This window comes from Sphaerodactylus townsendi, linkage group LG03 (genome assembly GCF_021028975.2).
Source record: "Sphaerodactylus townsendi isolate TG3544 linkage group LG03, MPM_Stown_v2.3, whole genome shotgun sequence".
In the NCBI taxonomy this organism is placed as follows: domain Eukaryota; kingdom Metazoa; phylum Chordata; class Lepidosauria; order Squamata; family Sphaerodactylidae; genus Sphaerodactylus; species Sphaerodactylus townsendi.
In genome coordinates, this window is record NC_059427.1 from 90,998,749 (window position 1) to 91,021,701 (window position 22,953).

The 22,953-nt window shown below is 39.6% G+C and overlaps 1 protein-coding gene across 4 annotated transcripts in view; it reads right to left on the reverse strand.

The window, feature by feature from the left end:
- Positions 1–395: 395 nt before the first annotated feature.
- KIF3A (kinesin family member 3A) overlaps positions 396–22,953 on the reverse strand; it is a 29,873-nt gene continuing 7,315 nt past the window's right edge. The window contains exons 3-19 of one of the 4 annotated variants that reach the window (XM_048487957.1): positions 19,423–19,567; positions 18,442–18,526; positions 17,331–17,436; positions 16,216–16,355; positions 15,050–15,247; positions 14,564–14,738; positions 13,907–14,008; positions 11,250–11,321; positions 9,431–9,439; positions 8,443–8,599; positions 6,892–7,072; positions 6,403–6,513; positions 5,268–5,393; positions 4,771–4,824; positions 3,584–3,652; positions 3,357–3,481; positions 396–2,743 (exon numbers count right to left, since the gene is read on the reverse strand). In XM_048487957.1, coding sequence (XP_048343914.1) covers positions 2,695–2,743; positions 3,357–3,481; positions 3,584–3,652; positions 4,771–4,824; positions 5,268–5,393; positions 6,403–6,513; positions 6,892–7,072; positions 8,443–8,599; positions 9,431–9,439; positions 11,250–11,321; positions 13,907–14,008; positions 14,564–14,738; positions 15,050–15,247; positions 16,216–16,355; positions 17,331–17,436; positions 18,442–18,526; positions 19,423–19,567 — 1,904 coding nt within the window. In that variant the 3' untranslated portion in view covers positions 396–2,694. The remainder of the gene's footprint in view (positions 2,744–3,356; positions 3,482–3,583; positions 3,653–4,770; positions 4,825–5,267; positions 5,394–6,402; positions 6,514–6,891; positions 7,073–8,442; positions 8,600–9,430; positions 9,440–11,249; positions 11,322–13,906; positions 14,009–14,563; positions 14,739–15,049; positions 15,248–16,215; positions 16,356–17,330; positions 17,437–18,441; positions 18,527–19,422; positions 19,568–22,953) is intronic. The other 3 variants (XM_048487958.1, XM_048487960.1, XM_048487959.1) reach the window with 3 other exon arrangements.

The following is a 22,953-nucleotide window of genomic DNA, read 5'->3' on the forward strand; positions in this document are numbered from 1 at the left end:
TATTTTAAATAGAGATGTTATCCTTTGATGAGGGCAATTACAAAAGCACACTGTGTAGAAGAGGAAATGCTCATGTATTCCTCATCCAGTAGGGCAGATTAGAAATGTATCAAACAATGACAACTGTTCTGGATGGTGATCTACTTCCAAATAAGTCAGCGAAATCCAGAAGCGGAACCACCATATAGGAACCACCATCTCTCTGACTGACTACATGCTATAAAATGTCACTATACTTTGCTATTATGGAGTGTATGTCAGCTTTGAGGTCTATTCACTACTCTGAAGAGTTACTAAAAACTGAATATACAGAGCAATATCATAAAATTCATCTTGCTAACTCCTATGAGATTAGTGTATCCATCACCTAATTTAGAGTAAACATGGATTCAATATTTTTAAAAAACAGACATTTAATTAATTGTTTAGTAGTTTTATGACCAGGTACCACAAGATATACAAGTTGTAAGCTTCTCTTCAACCCACAGTACAGCAGATTTTTGGTGCAGACCCAATGGTGAACTTCAAAGCTACCCCTACCCCTAAATCTCAACAGAAAGGGCAGCAGCAAACCTGAATTATAATCCACTGATCAATCTGACCATATACATGCTTCACATATGCATTCAAATGTTCCCTAGCTGAAGTTATTGTATTTATACAAGCAACAATGACCAAGACACAAGCAAATTAATTTAATCTTTTCCACAGTGTAACTGCATCCCCTTTTGTTTGGAACACTTAACATCCCACCAACTACAATTCAAGTCACATAGCCAATTTAAACATTAGAGTGCATTTCAATCACCACATCATGTACGTGAAACAAAAAGAGCATATGTAAATAGGTTTGGAAAATAAGCAGGTTAGCCCGTAAACGGGTAGAAGGATGAGTGAAGAAGCACACTGAAGTGGAAAAGGGAAATGCTACCAATGAGAGAGCACCAATGCATCAAGCTGCCTCACTAGTGCAATCCCACCGCTTGTTTCATAAATTGCCCTGATGCAGCACATAAGGCAAAGTTCTTGACGTCTTGGGGAGATGCTATCATTCCACCACTGAAACTATGCAATGGAAGGAAATTACAGTGTGCTTGTTAAGAACTGTTCCAAGCGCAGTGTTCCCAGTCAAATAGCTGATTTGATGTTTTAAATGTCAAAAGAACCAAGTGTTTGTTCTAAAATGGCAGTACCTTTAAAAATACTCTTTTGAGCTTCCTACAAATTGACAGCATTTCATTTGCAAGACTCAAGTGCCAAATAATAAGCCACAGCCAACCACAACAGCACGTGCTCTCATGGAAAGCCAGGTGAAACTTATTTTAGTTACCCAGATTTTGACATGTTCAACAGTGAAAAAATTAATTTCTAGTCAAAAGAAGTCTCAGAAAGCTGGTTAACAACAACCTATAGGCGGAGGGGAAAAGAACGAGTGTTGATCACAGTACTCAGATGTCATTGGGACTCCTTGGTCCCACTATAAGCAGGTTTTGCCAAATTCCTCTCAGGAAACAGAAGTTACTTACATGACTTCTCTGTCTGCCTCTATGTAACATGAACAGAGCCTCAAGGCAAAACTGAACAGGACTCCTTCTTGGTGTCTTTTAGCATGGAATTAGGAGCCTGCTGAGAACAAAAATCTTCCTCCTCATCCCTGTAAAAAAATAACACTTGTAGTCTGCTGAAGTAAAAATGTATTTAACCAGAAGATGGGAACAATGAACCCAAACAACATACTGCTCCCGTACAACCTTAATGGGAACATTTTGGACCATAAATGAATGGAAGTTATACAGTCGAAATGATGAATAGATTGTTCCCATCATCAAGCATTGGCCTCTTTGAAAAAACCCATATATTTAAAACTATATCCAAGTCAGTACCTGACGTCTGGACATGGGCCAGCCCAGACCCCCCAAAATGTACAACAGTATGAAGGCCTGGATCCATTTTCATGCAAGTAAGCTAGGGGAACCACCATGTGCTATTCCTGGGGATTCCCACTGCCCCAAGAGCAGCATTCCAGGGAGCATTTTGGGCTGCAGCAAGAGAGGAGAGACAGAGAAGTCACAAGCCATGAATAGAAATCCCTTCCAAAAGCATAAATTTTCTGGGAGATCTATGCCAAAGTCTGTGCATAGCGATAGTCTTATGCTAAAGGATTGAAAAGTTACTTATATAGGTATTTGTGGAAGATGGTTAGGGAATTCAGAGAATTCCACAAATCTGCAATTACCACTCTTAAAAAAAGAGTGAAGTCAGGACCAGTGCCACACAGAATACAAGAGGCAAAATACAAAGCAAGACAGGACTCTCAGGATGTGATGTTCCATTGGTCTACTTAAAAGGCTCATGTGATTAAAACAGTCACTCACAAAAAGGCTTCCCCCCATACACTTCATTTTAATACAGGTTACCTCCCAGTAGATTCTCTTGCACAATATCTGGAGTAGCATCAGTCACAATGACAAGCTCACAGTCACCATACAGCTTAGAATGAATGTATTATGTTAGGATAACAAAGGACGTAAGGGTAGATGTGTTGTGTTGTATCCATGTGACAAATGCAGGCCTTCATAGCTACTTCTGCGTCAACACAACCTGAAGCTCCTCAATGATCTCCAGAGATAAGGATCTGTAGATTTTGGCCAAGTATGAAGCCACATACTGATCTTTATTGCAATCCCATCATCTTTACTGAAGCAATGAATCAATTACAGCTCCTGACTTTGCCGAACGTTTTCTGTTGGAGAGAGCGGAAAACACAACTCTTAAGTTCATATAACTGTTCAGTGTGAGAAATTAATACTTTTCAAGTCAAACATGGACAAAAGATATGAGCAAAACCTGTAAGATTTCTTTGTTAAATTCCAAGACTACCTTTCTGCCACAGATTATGAAAACAAAGGATTTCATGATTTCATTCACACAAATTAACTTTTTAAAAAGTGTCATTATCCACAGGAAGAATAATCCAGCATGCTATGGGTCAGCAATGCCCCAAGACACAGTCTTCAGGGACGAGAACATGTTAGACTTGTTCATATGCTAGGGTGTGGTGGGGGGAGGATTTTTCAATTTGGGATGTCATCTTCATCAGCACCTTAATCCATTTCATAATCATTTCTCCTTTTAGGGTGGTTAATACAGCTTTCATCTGGGTGGGATAACTTGTATTTTTTACACATTTATAAAAGCTTTCCCTACTTCCACAAGTAGAATAGAAGTGAAAACCAAAGTAATATCCCATTCCTTTGATGTCAGATATACAGGAACTTTCTCTTAGCAACCTTGCAAAAAGGATTTATAATAAATGGGGATGGGACCTGGGAGTAAAAAGATATTTCACTCCTAACCTCCTGCCAGTTTTGGGCCTCGATCTTCCTTTTGAAGTTCTTGGTCTCTCAAGCTTCATCAGAGACTGTCTCAAGCTTTCTTCAGTGTAAGCTAGATAAACATGGGAAAGGTCCACCTCAAAGGGCTGAACAAGGGAGAAAACACAAGACATCGTGAGGAGTCGTTCACATGTTAAGCCAAAGTACAACCAAAGGAAGTCATTAAATTTTACGAACTGGACACTTACATCTTTTTCTTTTTTATCTGGCACAGGAGTCTGTTTTCTCATGTTATTTCCAGTGTATGCCACACATTTCTTAAAGAGGAAAAAAATCAGAAAACAATTCAGTACCGCGTGGCTGCAAAGGCAGTTATTTTGAAAGACTTATGGTAATGGTTGAACGCTTGAAAGAAAGGCGGGGAAAACTGCTAACATCTCCTACGCTTTTGTTGTTTTATTTTAAGGGGAGATAGGTGGGCCCCGGCTGGCCTCGGGATGGCCTGATTGGCCAGCTGCAGCCCAGAGGAAGCCACAGGGGCTTGGCCCAGGACAAAAGAGGCCTACTGGGAAGAGGCTGGGCAAGGTCAGCGGCCAGCAGGAGGGATCTGATTGGGTACAGGAAATAGCAAGATGGAGGGAAAAGGGGTGGATGTGAACAGAGGAGAGGGCATGGAGGAGAGAAACGAGCTTGAGCCGAGGAGAGAGAGCGGAGGAGGTGGGAGAGAAAGCAAGGACAAACAGCTTTGGAGGGAGAGGATAGCAGAGGGGCATTGGCGGAAGACTGGTGAGGAGGGCTCAGTCACAGGGTCAGAAGGTTAGCTTCCCACCCTGTGGCTCAAAAGGCTTGGCTCATTACGCCACTCCCGAGACTGGGAGTGAGGACGGTCTGACCACTGCCCATGAAGGGAAAGGAGCATTGGAGCAAGCCCCAGAGGGTGAGGCCGGGGAGTCAGAGCATCACAACATTTCACCTATACATCATGGATTGGATCCTGTGGTTCAAGGGAAACTTCTGCTGGTAGCACAGACTAGGCTGGTTAAGAGGTAGGAAGAGGGCCTTCAGCCAACTGCTTCCTCCTTTCTCTGATTTACAGTTTTTTTTGTTTTACATAGCTTTTTATCCACACAAAAGTTCCAACCTTTGGCGCTGCTTTTTTTTTTTGGTGCTCATCATTAGCTGCAAAGGGAAAGCATGAAAGATCTGCCTCTGCCTGTGTTCTCCACTGGTACTGCACAGGATCCAATCCAATGTCCTTACAAAAGCATTATTTTTACAACTGGCAGCTGTTGCTATTGTATCTTGCTTGCAAAACATCTTGGGAAACACTGGTGAATTCACACAGGTATTTTTATCTAGCGTGGGAAGATGAATCTTCAGGGAGCCCTGAAACTGTATATCACCTGGCTCCTTTATCAGAACAATGCTTACGTACCAGCTGCCATTCTCCAATGTCTTCATTCCAGTGAACATAGTTTTCAATCATTTCCTTGAAAGCAATGGGGAAAAAAATCTTAATTCACATCCAGTCTCCTCACTATGAAACAGGTAGCTTTTGTAACTACATAAGCCCATTTCTAATACGACAACTAAATCAAACTGTAAAACGTGTGTGGTACCCAGCCATCTCTTCTGCCTCCCATAGCTGATGAGGTTGGGTTAGTTTTTATGTTATACAAGACATGTGGTGGTTGAACTTCCCACCGTCCAGTGCTATTCAATATTGCTCAAGCACAGTTTGAAATCAGGGCATAGTGTGAGAAATACATTATCAAATACTCCACAGGATCTTTGGCATTTGAACATTACAGAAACTATGCATCTCTTTAATTGAATGACTGGTCCTTACAGAGATACAGACCATCAGGACGAGCACATTTTAGTATTAACTGACTTCTTCAAAATGAAAATGAGCTGTCCTGATTTTTGCACCTGATAGTCTTGAGGTATAAAGTTGTCTATGATGAGCATTTGAAGACGAAGCTCCCTGCTGAGCTGTCGAATGTTTTCCAGTAAGCCTTCAATTTCCCTCTGATGTTCCTGTTGCAGATCTGCCATCTATGAATATACAAACAAGCCTCAGCAATCTACAGTGGAAATCTGGTGAGAATTTTAGAATCTCATTAATCAAGATTCTTCTCCCCTGCATGTTAAATTTGTGGTAAAGACAAATCAAGATAAATCCTTCGGTTTTACATACAGAATGTTAACGTTACAGTCAGAGCCAATTCCACAGACTTGTGCCTATTTAACGCTCCATCAGCAACCAATTATTTTCAGTTACTTTCAGAAAATTCACTTGGCAGATCTGGGAAAACGCAGTTGCAAATGACTGCTGCTCTGCAACTCTGCACCTATCACATTGGCTCCTCTAACTCTGCACAAGTTGTAGATTGTGCTTTACACAGAACATCCTACATTGGATACTGAGTAACACACAAACTCACAAACTGGTATCTATAAAGTGAAGTGCAGTACATCAAAAAGCACTAACGGTTCCTCATTTCCAACCATAAAGAAGTCCGTGTAATTGTACTTGCACATGTTTCCCTTGCTGTTTTTTTCCTGCTCATTTCCCCCTAGGAGCAGGTTTCATTTGAAATATCTTCAGGGTAGCGGATTTCTTTTTAATATACTCATCCTATCCTGCAAAAGCATCATTACATTATCACAAATTTAAATAATTAAGTGAATTGTTGACTATGCTCAGAAAACATACATAGTATTCATGCTAATTTACATGTACATCCAGACAGCACCTATACACATTCATCACCAAGGATTTATTCTATCATGTAGCAGTTCCCTTTTCACACTACTAGGAAACGCTATGATAAACCATGAAACAGTGTAATAAACCACATAGCAGTGGAAGGCCTCCATTTTCACCAGCTTATCTGCTTGCACCCTGAATCTGGAAGGCCTAGATTTGTCTTGAAAACTCCATGGGGTCACCAGAAGTTGGCTGCACCAAAGCTCCACCATCATTGGTCTACAACACTGCTGGGGAAGAGGGCTGCCTGCTTCCTATCAAATAGAATCAGGCTTAATTTCTTTTGAGACTGACCTCTGACTTTGCAGCCATCAGCATTGTCCAGACTTTCTTCAACTTCTTGGTTTTCCCTTGTGCTTCCTCCTGAAGGCTGGTGTACTTCTCCTCTATATCCAAGCGCTCTTGCTATTTGCAAATCATTAAAAAGTGCCACAAGTTAAAATCTTTTGTGCTCACTATGGTACACAAAAACCAAAGTGTCCAAGTGATATGCTAGTAAAAGGTCACTCTTCAGCATGGACATTTTGGATTGTTTTTGTAAGACAAGCTGTTTTTAGTGTACTCTGTTGTAGAAGTATATTCAAAGAAGCCTATGCTAGAAGAAAAGAACTAGTTTAATCTTTCAGGCATTGTCATGCTGTACAAGAGTAGACATGATCTCTCATTTTGGACAAGCCTTATTTATAGAGACCATAAACCACACCATGCAGATAAAATAAATGCATAGTTAACAGCATTCAGTAATGAAGCAATCAGAAGTACATCAGATAGTTCAAATCGGACCTCTTTCTCCTCAAGCTCCTTACGGAGTTGCTCTGCTCTTCTTCTTCGTTCCTCAAGCTCCATGTTGGATTCTTCTAAAAGCTTCTCCTGTTCCTCTGCTTTTGCCAGCAAATCAACACCTCCTACTATCACTTTCTTCTCCAGGGCTGACAACTTCTCCAGGAGAGACTGATGTTCTTGCCTGGAAAATTAAGAAAGAAAGAAAGAAAGAAAGAAAGAAAGAAAGAAAGAAAGAAAGAAAGAAAGAAAGAAAGAAAGAAAGAAAGAAAGAAAGAAAGAAAGAAAGAAAGAAAGAAAGAAAGAAAGAAAGAAAGAAAGAAAGAAAGAAAGAAAGAAAGAAAGAAAGAAAGAAAGAAAGAAAACTCCCTGTGAATCAGGATTCTAGAAACTTCAACTTAAGTACCATACGCAATGCTTGCTCAATGTCCTCAAGAGATATTTTTGAAGTGACATTAAAGTGGAAGGAAATATAATGAGGATTTCAGCTCTTAAATTTGCTCTCTATTAACTGCATCCACACACAGTAAAGTCTATGGCCCTTCATCCTAGCTGCTGAAACACTCATGGAAAAGAGACAGTCTTGGCCTCTGCTCTCGAAAATCTCTCCTACTAATTTGCATCTAGCTTGACAGCAAAGAAACGCAAAGAGGGTAATCTAAATGTCCTGAATTCTGTCCCGCTCATGGTTTTTTTTAATGTCCTCAGCATTTTTTAAAAAGAAAAAACAAACAAACCTGGGCAACTGGTTCTGGTGCAAACCTGGCCAAACCTGAGATAACACAGATCCGTTATTAATTCTTATCTCTCACATTACAGGAAAACATTTGAACAATCCAAATATGCATTTCTGGGATGGGGATGCAGTACATGTTTAAAAGGCCGTCTGTAACCTGGAGTGCATGCTGGAATTTTTTAAAAAAAACAAACCTATAGAGTATAGGAGATGGTTTTCTTTTAACATTTGCTAGACAGTAATAATAATGTTGTTTGTATGTAGGAGCAGAGGGGACATTTCTATATTGTGAGATGAATGCATTTTGGTTCTAAAAGCATTTTAAGTTAGGGTTTTTGCGGGATGCCGTTTTAATGTAGTAATCGCTGTTTTAAATTAGTATTTTAGAGTTTATGGGGCTGAGTTCTTAATGTGAGGTATTATTTATTGGTTGTTACCTACTCGCTCCTCTTGTTATTTATATTTGATGGTAATTACGTTGAACACCGCCCAGAGACCTCCAGGGATGAGGCCGTATACTAAATCGAATTATTGTTGTTGTTGTTGTTGTTATCAACAACAACAACAATTTATGTACTTTTGAGACCTTCAGAATATGAAAGCCATCAAGACTGGAAATTCAAAACACACCACTTGACTCGCAAGCCATATAGTCCGCATGCCCAAAAGGTTTTGCTCAAAACTGACTGGATAATTCCTCGCTGTAGGCAGGCTTTCATGATTAGAACAAGCCTCAGCTAGTATTTTTTTTTTTTAAATTAATCACTAGCGACTTCTGCCACCTGGAGGTTTCACATTTCAGTTTCAGGAACACTCACTGTGCTTTGAGGAGATCCTTCTCTCGTTTCTCAAGTTCAGCCCTGGCTTTGTTTCGTTCTTCCTCTTCCATGTCAAGCTTTGTTTCAAGGGCTTTCCTCTCTTCCTCAATCTTCAATTGCATCTCCATCATCTTGTCAGGGGAAACTTTCTTCTTTCCTTCCAGCGGAGTTATGAACAAGTTTAAACAATTAAAAACTAGTAAAACAATGTAATGCAACATTATTCTAATGATGCATTCTCATTTAAAGGTTTATCTTACAACCCTAGGATACATCTCAATTCTGTCAAATGTGTTCCTGATGGTGTACTACCAGTAGTAAATTTGGTCAATGCTGTTAGTGAGGCACGCACATCAGAAATGTTTACTTCAGTCCTGTGGCAAAAGTCTAACTTGTTTACAGACACATGTGAGACTAAAGAGATATGCAAACAACCTGTGTTGGTACAAATGAAATAATGTAACTCAAAGAATACATTAAGGGCAGTTTAATTGATATTATGACTACTGACATGTACAAAATTGTCTTGAACTGGCAAAACATACATACACAGCACTGTAAAACAATGAGCCAGCACTGAAAAACAAAAATAAAACCATAAGTTGTACAGCACTGGAATAATCACTGGAAAAATACACTGCTGTGTGAAGGAATACATGAAATGCTGAAAAGAAAAAATAAAGAGCAAAATCTATGAAGCAATTTGCAAAGCCAAAAGAAAAGCTGATTAGAGGTAGGATAAAAAGGGAAAGTAGACATTTTTGTTTGCCCCCATTTTGCTCTTTCCGTCCTTTTACCTTCTGATGTCTCTAGGCCAAAGACAGAACAATGTCTGCAGATGGGGAAAAAATCATGTATGGTCTTTTTGAAGGGAAGCCCCTTGGAATACCCTTTGCTCGGGCTCCCACAGCTAAACCTGCTTAATGTAAAACTTTAAGGCAAAATTCTTTATACTGTACTAGATGGAGTGCAAATCAAACACACCAACCTGCTTGATCTTGCATTTTAAGAGGCAAACAAATCGCAGAGAGGCAGCACACGCACAAAGAGGAAGAGGATGGGGAGGAAGAAAGAAAAAATATTATTGCTGGTTTGTTTTTAAAAAAAGAAATGAAGTAAAAACTTTAATCTAAATCTTCATGAACGCAGACGAGAAAAGAAAACTAGCAAATTAAAACACCAAAATGCAAGATTAATTGTCAGCACTGTGGTTTTGTTTCTATCAGGGCAAGGATCACCCATTAAAGAATACTCCTCAATTGATCTTCACTTCGCCGCTGGCTAACGTTGCTTTCCTGTACAATGTTATGCCAGTTCTACTCTTTAGAACTGCCCTAAGAAACATCCAAGAAACACCCGCTGCCCTAGAATAAAATTGGACAGTTCACAGTGACCAATTTGTCACAGACATCTAATTAAGCTTGCCTGGTGTTCAATTTAAATTGATAGGTTGATAGTCAGCATATCATGCCACCTATCACATATATTTATATTTATTTACTTTTTTCATTTATAATGGAGAGGATCATCACAAATCACTGATGTCAATTTGCTAATAGATTCATTTAAAAAAAAAACTTAGATGCTTCCACAGAAGTAAATTTTTAAAGTGTTGCCAAAGGGAGCAGGGGATGTAATGGAAACATGCAGCATGCAAAAAGAAAAAGTTGTCAACGTGTCACATGGGGAAAACATTTCTGTTGCAATTTGAAGGTCCAATTCATGTGCACTCATTCCAAGCTGGATTCAATTTAAAGGACAGTCAAGTGTTTTCCAGTTGGAAACATTCCATTGCTCAACATGCTATTCCAACAATTGCAATTACAAAATAACATTTGTTACAAACTATTTGTGGAAGTGCCTAATCAAGCTGCTAAGATGAAAATAAAAATCAGTGACATTTCATGTGACAGATGAAATGCTGCAATCCAGCAGCTCCTAAATGTCCAACAAAACCTGCAGACACAAAGGCTCTCCTCTGTGCACCTCTATGAGACAGAAAAGTCTAGCATGCAGGTTGGGAACATCAATGCACACTTCCAGAGCTGTTGCTTAGACTTTGGGCCCCAGCAAAAGCACAAAAGTCATTTATTGCTTTGCCACAAGAATTACAGCAAGAATTCTCTCATTACAGGCATTGGCAGATTCCATCTAAGTCCTTTTCAAGATCTACAGCTGCCGAAAGGTTGTGAATTTTCCATTATAGTGCTCATATCATGGCGGAAAGTGCTGTCAAGTCACAGCTGACTTGTGGGGACCCCTTAGGGTTTCAGGGCAAGAGATGCACAGAGGTGATTTGCCATTGTCTGCCTCCGAGTGGACTGAGAGAGTTCTGACAGAACTGTGACAGGCCCAAAATCATCCAGCAGTCTTCATGTGGAGGAGGTGGGGAACTGAACCCAGATCTCCAGATTAGAGTCTGCTACTCTTAACCACTACACCATGCTGGCTCATCATATTATATAATAAGCACAATGCTAATAGGTTAGCTCACCAATAATATACAAAAATGGGAACAATTCTGTTCTTTTCTCTGGCTCCTTAGACAAGCAGCACACAATAATGTGCCTTCTGTTGTCCTGAAATCCACTAAACAGTGAGCCTCTTAAACAGAGTTTTTTCTTCAATGTTTGAATCAACAAAGGAGACAACATGCTTTACTCAGTAAAAGGAAGAGAGGGGAATCCACACTTCACTCTGAACAAAATTAATGTGAGGGCAAGGAGCAAAATGCAGCATCAAACAACAAGTGTGCGGGTTATGGAAAGGCCAAAGCTTCACTGGATGACTGAAGCGCTCCCACTCACTAGTGAAGGATTTATCCAGAGGTTTCTCTATGACAGAGCATGTGGAGTCTGAGCTACTGCTGCTGCTACTGCCTGGAAAACAGAGAAGTGGGCCAAATGGAAAACCCAGGAGAGAAGAAACAAGATGAAGAAACACACAGCCAAGCATCAGTTTGAAAAGATAGCAAACAAAAAAGTGCCAGCCGAGTGGCTGAAATAAATCTCATTCTCATGCCTTCATTAACATTCTGGTCTGTAGGACTACAATACTGGGCAAACAGAACAGCATCCACCCTGACTAGTTAATAACTGGTTCAAGTTGTTTTTAGAGTGAAATCACAGGAGATAATTCACAATTGTCTTAATCTCAAAAAAAGAAAAAAAATGTGCAGCTGTTGCATCCTTATTTCCACAAACAGTGCAGGGGTTAATAATAATCGACGTGACACAAATCGACATGTTTTAACCAAGACTAGCAAAGGAAACTGTCAAGTTACTATTCTCGAAATAGGATCTCTGCCCAGGGCTCAGCAACAGCCCAGAGGCCACCAGAAACAGCTTCTCCACTATGTCCGCTCCTCACAGCAGCTGGAACAAACTTGCTACGCTCTCTAGTCCACCTGCCTCATATCACATGGAGAACTCCGTACTACTGTTGGACATTCCTAGCAGCAGCCAGCAATAATACATCAATGGACAGCTTGGATAAGGTCAGCCGCAACAGGGTTGCATTCCATTCTAAATATACTGGCAGTTTTTAAACAAACCTGATAAACTGGCAATGATCAATAAAGTTGGGACACAGACATTCATTTGAATTCCCATTGTCCTCATTTGACCTTTCAAGCCCTACTAATACCCCTCCCCTAGCAATTCAGTGCATCTTCTGATCCTGAATATCTGCTGTGCTGTCATTAGGGTTATACAACTCGTTAAGCAGTTATCTGTTTTAAGGTAGACTCCTGAAATCCTTACTCACATCAACGTTGATGATGGGTAAATAACTTGTTGAGGAAGATGGACTCCAAATTGTTTGATATGCCTTTTATTGCAGCACGGAAAATGGAATGAGCACTCATAAAAATCTGATCAAATCAATCACGGTCTTCTGAGTTGGCATATCAGATTATAACTAGTAGTTATTATTCACAACAAAAGGAACCAAAATAAAATGTTAACTAGTAGATGCAACATTCTTCCCTTCATTCCTCCAATAACAGAGCAAGCTCTGCAGGTCTCGCAACAATTGGAATTTCACTCTGAATCAGGAGCAAAACTAAGATGCAATAGCTGTTTCTTTTAATCCAGATCACGGCAACTCTCAGGATTCTTATATCTACCACTGTCCTCCACAAAACCCGCATAGGAAAGATGAGACCTGAGACCTATAGACTTCAACAATAACACACCAACCTAATTTGGAAACATACTTTTCATTAAGGCCTATCAAAACAGGAAGTCTGCAACCCTGCTCTAATAGCTCTGATTTAAACAGATAATGACTCAGGCATCAAACCTCTCCACAGTGACATAAAGAGAGGTCCTCATACATGGCCTCTTAATCACGCGTACAAGATTGTTTAACTCTGATATTAAAATAAACCAAAGCGGTAGCAGGTCCAATGTCCAATACCCAGGTAGGTTCCATGTTCAAATAACTGCAGACTCTCCATGTTTGAGACTCCAATCTATTAGTTGTAACAAATCCAGATGAGAACAAGACTCCAAGAGCCCATTCCTGACCTCATCCCAAACAGAGCCCTATCAAAAGAAAATAGTTCCTTCATTCTAAATGCATGCAATTATTTTAAAATTTACACAAGAAAGGGATGCCTTTCCATCATATCTTTTCAAACAATATTATTTAATGAAATATCCAAATACCATGCCAAATCAGGTTCACTCTTTAAATGAATTTAAGGCTTACATACATCAAAGCTAAATGAAAGCAATTTTCCCCACCTGACAAAATAAGTGAAAGTCAATGAATGGCCTAGCTGACTTTTCCCTTAGAGAAGTTATTTTTAGAAGCAATATGAGAAGACTCACTACAATGTTCACTTCCAAAAGAAGGATGCACAACAAATCTTTACTTGTAAACCATGTACGGATGTCAGTTATCAGGCTTAGTTCAACGACAAAAATAACATCTAGGCACTTAACACTATAAACCCAAACCCTTCATGACTTCTGTGGAATTTGTTTTCACGTAATATCCCTAGCACTGGATGTGTGTTCAGAAGTACAGTCATCTGTTTCAAGCAAGCTGAAATATGGAAACAAGATGGCAGACAATTTAGGCCTTGACTGATGTCAGTTTCCACCATACAGTCCAATCAGTGGGATATTACTGGATTCACAACTATCCATTCCCATGTCACTGGAAAAAATCAGCATCTCATATGCCAATGTAGACATGATCTAAGAACAATTTTGCTAAGAACTATGAACATTTGGGACTCACTCTAGTCAAGAAAAAACATTATCACCAACAAGGTACTTGAGTGGAAGCAAATCTGAATCATTTTCTTCTTTTTAGTGCAACCAGTCAACCGAAACCAAAACTCTCCCAGAGAGTATTTTTCTGAGAGAACCTGGATAACTGCTGCAGGTACTACAATTATGAAGGTAATATAGTTAAAAAGGAAACCATCACAGCTATTTTTTCACTTTCTTACCCCTTCGTTTCTTTCTCTTTTCTCCATCCTCTCCAATCTCCCCATCGTCATCTTCATCATCATCTTCAGAGCCACTTGACTCAGAGCCCGAGATCTCTTCCCCTGAGGTATGATTACGTTTATTACAGATTTAAGAAACACAAGCCTTCCAGCAAACATTCACTTGCAAAATTTTAATGCATTATGTCCACATTTGCAAGGCTATGTTAAATTTCACTGAACAATTCCAAAGGCCACAAATTTGGGGATGCCTAGAACCCTGACAGAGGCTGCTGAGGAAATCAAGGGTAAAAGCTTTGGTGCCTAGACACAGTTCACAAGGACAGACAAACATAACCCTAGTCTAGATAATTGTGACTCACATCGCTTTCAGTTTAGCGTACCTTTTCTTCATTTCAATTCAATTGGCAAGAAAATGAAAAGTGAGGAAAGGGATGTGATCTGATCCAATGTTAGTTTCAAGTGCTATATAGCGGGCAGATCTAAAAACTTCTTGGATTAAAACATTAAATATTCAAGCTACTGGAATTTCTGTCTGTGGAGAGCTTTAAATGAATTCCAGAGCATTTAAAACAACTGACAGTAGTTGCTGCTAATCTCTACAGAAAGAAACAACAGATGAGAAGCAGGAAAATCAAACAAAAGCTCAAGCATTACCTTCCTCCAACTTTTTCTTAAGCTCCTCAATTTCTTTTTGAAACTGGCGAAGCAAGGCATCTTTAGGGTCTTCATTGATTCTAGCCTTGTTCTTGATATTCTTGGCACGGTTGGCATATCGTAGAGTGCTAATAGTCTCATCATAATTGTAGTCTGCAGGGCCAATGTTTGCACACTGAGAGATGCATTAAAAAGTTATACATCAGTTTACAGAAACAAGGCAAGAAGACAAGGACAAGATGATGATGAGAAACAGTGCAAGTAATTTTGTTTTCTACACTCATTCGACTTGATGTGGCTAGCCCATTAGAACCAGAAAAGGCAAAACATATAAATAAATGTCAATATTTAACACACACAAAAAATGCCAGGCAATTCTTTAAAATACTGAATGTTATTTTATGACACATTAGCCATGAGTTGTACTTCAGACATTTATTTACAGCTCTGTCCCAACCCCCGTTGCTATTTCATTCCAATTATTACCATCATGGTTTTGGAGTTACCCCCAAGAGAATCTTGTAACAGTCGGGTCAATTTAGAGTTACGGTACGGCACGTGAGTGCTCTTTCCATCCACCAAAGCAGAAATCACATTCCCAAGGGTGGAGAGAGAAAGATTAATTTTTGTAGCTTCCTTCAGTCGCTGCCCAGTGGCTCCAGTTTTTGCTTGCCTTTCTGATCCCTATAAGAGACAGAGAGCATCTTTACAAGAGATGACAACACTTTGAACAAACTACAGCATAGGGAAGGTTATGGAAGGTGAACTGCAAGGAATCTGGAAAAGGATGTAAGATGGTTGTCTGACTGAATAGAAGAAGGGGAGGGGGAAAGCTTTGGTTAATTGAAAGATACATACTAAATATGGCCTACAGTATCTTATACAAGTGACAAAGAAGGAACCACCCAAGACACCACCCTTCAAGCAGCTGCATTGCACCAGTTGGTGGCTGCACAAGAGCAATACTGCAATGAACTCTAGGCAGCCCCTCTCAGATTCTGTACTGCTCCCCAAATCTGGTTAGCCCAATAAGGTGTTACTTGGTCTGCTGAGAAAGAAAAAAAGCAGAAAAACTACTGCACAACAGGAAGACAGGACAGAAGAGCCATTTTTATTTAAAGCTTCCAAACCTCACTACCAGGAGATAAGCAAACAGATCATATCACCAGTGTATTTTAGAATCTTATAAGTTAAAAGTCACACTGAAGCTTTACCAGGTTTTTTTTTTATTTCATGTCTTCAAGGAGCTAATACATGGCTTTTAGCCAATGGTTGCCATAAGCAACTGGAAGGTTCAGCTGCTCTGAAGGACCAATCATATCTTCCTCAGTATCACAGAATCTTATATCTTCTTCTCTAGTAGTTCGTACATATGAACAAGAAGTCTAACTATGGCCTTCCGAAGCTTAAGGGAACTACTTATGCATAGCCAAGTTCAATTCATGCCTTAAAATACATTCTGTGTGGTTCTTAAAAGTGGTTTACATAGGTGCTAAATCCTTACTATTTGTGGATGGGTTTGGGCAAACATGCCTACGTTTGTGGGAATCTGATCTTTATGCTCTTCCAGTTGAGCTCCCCCATAACACCAGCTACAGCATTTCATTTCCCATGCTAAGACAGCTGCATTAGAAATGTATAGGAGAACTTACCGCAAGATCTACTAGATGAAGTTTTCCCATGCGCACATGTATATTCCCATCAATGCCCTTCTCGCTGCACTCAATTGTGATTGTAAAGATAGCGTGGGAACGGGAACTGTGTTCATTCATATTAGTAGCACCAACAGAACCTATTTGCACAGAGTAGCCAAATTAATTTTAACCTTTAATATGACATGTGTTGGCCTGAGGAAGAACTACTCTAAATATCATCAGATCAAATACAATATTTTGACATATGATGGTCTTTAAACCCTTTTAATTTCAAAGTTCTACATAACAATTGCTATCTCCTTATTGAATCCACTCCAACTGTGAAAGTACAAGTATAACACAAGCTTCAACTACACAGGAAACTTGTCAGACTGAGCTATCATGACATGGACTGAAATGCAATCCTAGATACTTGAAAGTGGTTAATAAACTATCTGAATAGAATAATAAAAGCTTCAATAAGAACTTTAACTTGTAATTTAAAAAATATTTCTACTCAGATCCATCTCCCATCTCAATAAAGGTACCCAGCGTCGCCCATTAAAATACCACAGAATAAATTAATTTGTAGTAAACAGTTAAAGATCCACTGAATTATCCAATGCAGAAATTCAGCTAAATTACTATCAATCAATGGCCTTCATCAATGAAAACCACCTTACATGCTTCCTTGAAGGTGGAGCTAGGGAATATTTGAATTTTTCTTTCTCATACTGACAGGTTAAAAGAATCAGTATCACACACAGGGGACAGAGTACTAGATGCAAACAGAAAGTCATGCTTGAAGACATGGCTAGTAATGACGTATTCTGGGTAGCCCTGAACAATCTCTCACCCTAACCTATCATGCAAAGTTGCTACCAAGATAAAATAGAATACTCTCTGTACATTACTGTGAGGTCTTGGAAAAATGTAAAAAGAATTAAAGCTATTTTCTGTCAAAAATGGTTTCTAAAAATGCAAAATCTCTAGGTGCAAAACTGTGTCAGAAGTAACACACAAGATCAAGAATATTAAAAAGGCCACTTTGCTACGTCTTAATTGGTCACATAATGAACCCTAGGACAATCCACAAAGGATCACAGAACACCAGAAGAACCCACAAAACTTACGGTTTTTGTGTCCAAGTGTCATAATTCTATCCATATCATCAGCATTGTTTACAACATAAGCTGAAAGATCTTTGATGTAGACACCCACATCAGGCCGTTCTTTAACCTACAAAACCAAACAAAAAAGTCAAGCAATTTTTCAAAGAGGTGCTGAGATCATACATTTCTGATATCCTGTACCCAGTAATATGCAGAGTAACAATAGTAGTTGTTTCAATAATGTATTTTAAATGCTTTGATTCTAACCCCTTTCTTCTATTTCCACAGAGCAATTTCCCATTGCAGTGCACATTCCTCTGGCTCTAGGTACTTTCAGGTCATTGGAGGAAGCCGGTCTCATAATGCGCAGGAAGTTCCATTCAACAGACAGTACGCTCTGCACCACAGCATCACTTCAGTAATAGAGGAACAGTATTGGAAGAACAGAAGTCCCTAAAGGAAAACTGTTTATCTCCAAGGAAGTGAGAATGTAGCAGAGGGCCCCAGTCACAGAAACCTGCGACAGTTTGATTAGTTACCACATCTTCCTCCACTTTCAGTGAAGGTAAAAGGTGGAGATGGCAAGTTTCAGTGAAACTACCTTAGAACCATGCCCCAGAGGCTATCTAGACAGAGACTTCCCACCGATGTTCCAGCAGAGAGTTTCTGAATGCAGAGCAGCAGGGCAATATGTACATAATGAGGTAAACTGATGAGATCCGCAGCCAAAAGCCAGCTAATCAGCTTACTCTTTTCCTTTTTTAGACGCAGCAAAAAATCAAAGAATTCAGGATTAGAGTCAGCGGGATTTTAAGGTCAGTTGATTTCAAGTGACAAGAATAGCAATAGACATGGATGACTACAAAGGAAAACAGGACAAAGAATATCTGTTACGAATATAAAGCTACCTATATTAGGAATGGATTTTTAACGTCTGCTGACTAAGCCATACCTTAGGAACCTTAGCTAGCAAAGTAAAGAGCTGTACAATTTTGCCTCATTTGGATAAAGTGTAAACACTGTTTTAAAAAGTTACAACAAATCTCAAAGTTTGGGAGTTGGGGTTGGGGCAGAAATTATTCTAAACACATTTCACTTTGCAAGCAATGACTGAGGAATCCTTTGTTCTTACTTCCAGCCTCTGTGTCTGATCCTTCCCCAGCAGGTCACGCACTTCCTCATTGTAAATTTCCAAGTAAGAGACTCGAACCAAAAACCTGAATTCAAAGTGTCAGTCAAAAGGAGCACAATCAGAATCAATTCAATCTTACAACAGAACAACACAACAGAACAACAGTAAACATACCCATTAGACTGGTTTAATTAAATTTTATCTTAAAAAGAGAAACACTATTAAGATCTGAAAGGGGACTGGAGCACCTTTCCTTAGGGAAGATGCTAAAGTATTATTTTGCAATAAACTCCTGAATATCAAATATGAGCAAAAAAAAAGGGGGGGGGGACTGTTACTTCTATTCTGCATTGGTCAGACCTCACCTGGAATACTGTGTACAGTTCTGGGCACCACAATTCAAGAAGGATATTGACAAGCTGGAACGGGTCCAGAGGACAACCAAAATGGTAAAAGGTCTGGAATCCATGCCCTACGAGGAGAGACTTAGGAAGCTGGGTATGTTTAGTTTGATGAAGAGGTTAAGAGGTGACATGGTAGCCATGTTTAGATATTTGAAGGGGTGTCATGTTGGTGAGGGAGCAAGCTTGTTTTCTGCTGCTCCAGAGACTAGGATCAAGAGTAATGAGTTCAGGGTGAAGGAAAAGAGATTCCACCTAAACATCAGGAAAAACGTCCTGACAGTAAAGGCTGTTCTACAGTGGAATGCACTACCTCTGAGTGTGGTGGAGTCTCCTTCTTTGGAGGTTTTTAAAGAGAGGCTGGATGGCCATCTGTCAGGAGTGTTTTAATTGTGTGTTCCTGCATTGCAAGGGGTTGGACTTGATGGCCCTTGGGGTCTCTTCTAACTCTATGATTCTATTCTATGATTCCATGACATGCTGGCGGTTTTCGCAAGGGCATACTTGGTTCTTGTTAAGTACAAACACAGAACAGAGGTAATGGGAGTTGACAGTGCAAAAAGACAAGAAGGCGACTTACCTTGTATCTCCTTCTGCCTTTGCAATGTGCCCAAATATATGAGCAAAGGAATTTGGAATGATCCCCCTGAGTTCTGGCACGGCACGGACACCTTCCATAGTAAAGGTTTTTCCTGTTCCAGTCTGCCCATAAGCAAAAATAGTACCTGCAGGACAAGAACACTAATGATATATTATACATATACACAGTGGGATTTTTAATCTCTTCTCTGGCACCACTGGAACCATTAGGGCAAAAACAGCACAAACCAAAAATTGCACAAGTACATGCTTAGTAGGGGAAGTCAAAGGTTGTCTTCCAGACAGCAGCACTTTATCTGTAGCTTTCTCATTGCTGCTGTTCACAAAATGTAGAGGCAATGAGGCTTACAAATGGGATAATTTCTCTATGATTTCCATGTTACTTCAACTGACCATCTATTACACACAAAGCAGAAAACACCTGACTTTTTTTTTGTACTTGTGCTTGGTAAGATATCAGTGTGACACTGTCCAAACATGCTCCCACCACATTTCTGTTCCAGGCATGCATCATTTATCTATGATCAGAAGATACTTTTCCATGGGAACACCTGATTGCCCAGGTGGCTTGAACTGGCTTTAGCAATTAGCTAAAATGAAAATTAAAATGAAATATGTAATCAATTTAAAAGAACCAGCCTGCGTGCCTAATGTATTGTTACGCAATGCCTAAAGGGGAATGGATACACAAGTACTACATAAACAATGCAAAATTGCAATTAGTATCCAAAAGGCTATCACCACAACCACGTGGTATATTTTAACAAAACGATCCATTTATAATTGAAAGTTTACAATAAATAATATGTTTTCATACACTTCATATATGCATTTCTTCATCCAACATTATATCATATCAGAAATAAGTACATAATTTTACATATGCAAAATATACATGTTTATGTAAAGTTATGTACTTATTTCTGATATGATATGATGTTGGATGAAGAAATGCATATATGAAGTGTATGAAACATGATTTTCTGAACATTTTCAATTATAAACTGATCATTTTGTCAAAATATACCACGTGGTTGTGGTGATAGCCTTTTGGATACTAATTGCAATTTTGCATTGTTTATGTAGTAATGTGTTGTTACAGCAATTTACTCAGTGGGATCCAAAAATTTTAATAACAGGTTCCGGTGGTGGTGGGATTCAAACAGTGGCATCGCCGCACACACGCACCTCCAGTCCCTATTGGGCAGGGAGATTGCTTTAGTAACCCCTTCTCAGCACTCAGAAAAAATTAGTAACCACTTCTAGAGAAGTGGTGAGAACTGGTTGGATCCCACGTCTGAATTTATTGATAATACACAAATATTTGTTTTTCCCAAATTCTGCTGCCCTCGGCACCTTCCAAAATGGCAACGAGGTGGACAGCTCCTTTTGAAGCAGAGAATATCTTTCTGAAGAACAAAGCACAATTCCAGTGTGCACCTCCAGGAATCATCGGAGCAAAGGTGGCTAAAGAAGCATCAGGGGTAAACCAGGACAACAAGGGCCATACAATACATCTGTGAGGAAGCTCTGAAATGATCTGATGAAGTCAGGTGCACAAACCAAAACAATACAGTTGTCTAGTAGAAACTGGAAAAGCAGCATATAGCTCTGTTAGACAGACTGCACATCTGGTCATAATACTGGCAGTTCAAATGTGTCTTGGGGGTTTTCAGCATAGATTCCACCATTCACGATAAGTGTAATACGATTACTATGACTATAATCCCCGTGAGTTTGCAAATTGTATGTGTGTATCACACACTTCAGAGACCTCTGCATGGCAATAAGTACATTATACACCCTTTCCCAAGAAAAGCTGGCGATGTTAAGAGGAAAAGTAAACAGTTAGCATGCCTGGACCTGCTTAGGCAAAGACATTAGAATTCAAGCCAGGCAGGTTCATGTATGCTTTTGAAACTTGAAAAATTACAGTCAAAGTATGTAGCTCTATAGCTTCATGCAGCATTTGCTTGATAGTGAGACACCACTGGGAGAAATGCTTAACCCTCACCCTCCCTCCACTCAAACACTGACAGTCTTTCATGTCAATATTTATGATATAATGTGGGTCTGGAACACTGCACTGCAGGGATTGGGGGGGGGGGGGAGGCAAGAGAAGACAAGCAGCTGGGAGTTTTGTGGGGAGGTGGAATCAGGCCGAAAAGGATTAAGCACTCCCTTTTCTTTGGCCCTTCTTTGCTTCCTCCTGAAAGTGCTTTGTAACAAAGAAAGGTTGTGACTCCACATCCACAAAGCTCCTGCATAAAACTTTGCTGTAGTTAGGTCTTTAGATCTACTGTAGACAGAAATTCATCATTGGCTGCATCCACACATAATTGGTCACTGAGCTATCATTTCATTCCAGCAGCTGTCCAGGGCTGGATTTCCTGTGTGGGCAAGTCAATACAGCAGCAAATGACAGCTAAAGTAAATCTATATAGTAGTGTAATATCCAACAAGGTGTGGATGTACTATTAACACAAGTCCTGGAAAGAAAAACTGCTGATCAAAAATCACACTTTTCTGTGGCAGTCATATAGACAGAAACTCATTATCTTTTTTTTTCTTTATTGGATGACTGAAGAGCTATCCTGAGATTGGGCATGTGAATAATTTTTTAGATATCAGCCTAACAAGCCAGCAGGCATTTTAATGCAGTGGAAAACCTTCACTTGAAAGTTCAGTTGCACCTCCACAGTAGCCTTTCTAACACAGAGTAATTTTTTACTCTGTTGTAGTCTCAGACATACACACCCAAGTGCAAAATAAAGGCAAGTGCCATTAGCTGCACATGCATAAAATGAAGTTAAAAATATGTCCAATTCACAACTCAGGGAACTTTAGTATGCATACCTTTTGTCCCACAAAAAGAAATTGAATGCTTGCAAGTTAGAAATCTGGCATGGCATTATTCCATGCCATTACTTCCTAACCCCAAGCAGGTACCAAGCATAGTGATCAGAACAATAGATTACATAAATCCCATAGCTCAGCCGAGCTTTGGCACCCAAAACTAACCTACACATTAGAATAAGTCTTCAGATGCAACTTCATTTTGGGTTCTGGTGGGGAAGCTACAGTAGTAAACATTTTGCTTCAACACAGATGTTCAACCACAACTACTGAACACCAAAACTCTATCTTGAGCCTAGTTTTTAAAGAATCAAATGTGAATATACACAAATACTGTACTAAACATTTATAAATTGTTCCAAAAACCTCTAAACCAAGAGTGATACTGGGGCTGATGGGAATTGTAGTTCATTAACATCTGGATAGTCAGAGATGGATACCTTTGCTCTAAATGTTGCCAGTATGCTCTCATTTTCATCAGCATACCCTTCCAGCCTGAATGTATACATAATAATCACATGGTTGCATATTTAATTGCTGCATGGGATCCAGACAGCTGTCTGCAATTTAATACTTCTGTTACAAAGAAGTATTGGTTTTCAAGCATTTGAACTGCAATACATCATTGTTCACAAAAGGCAACTTTTCTGTCTTG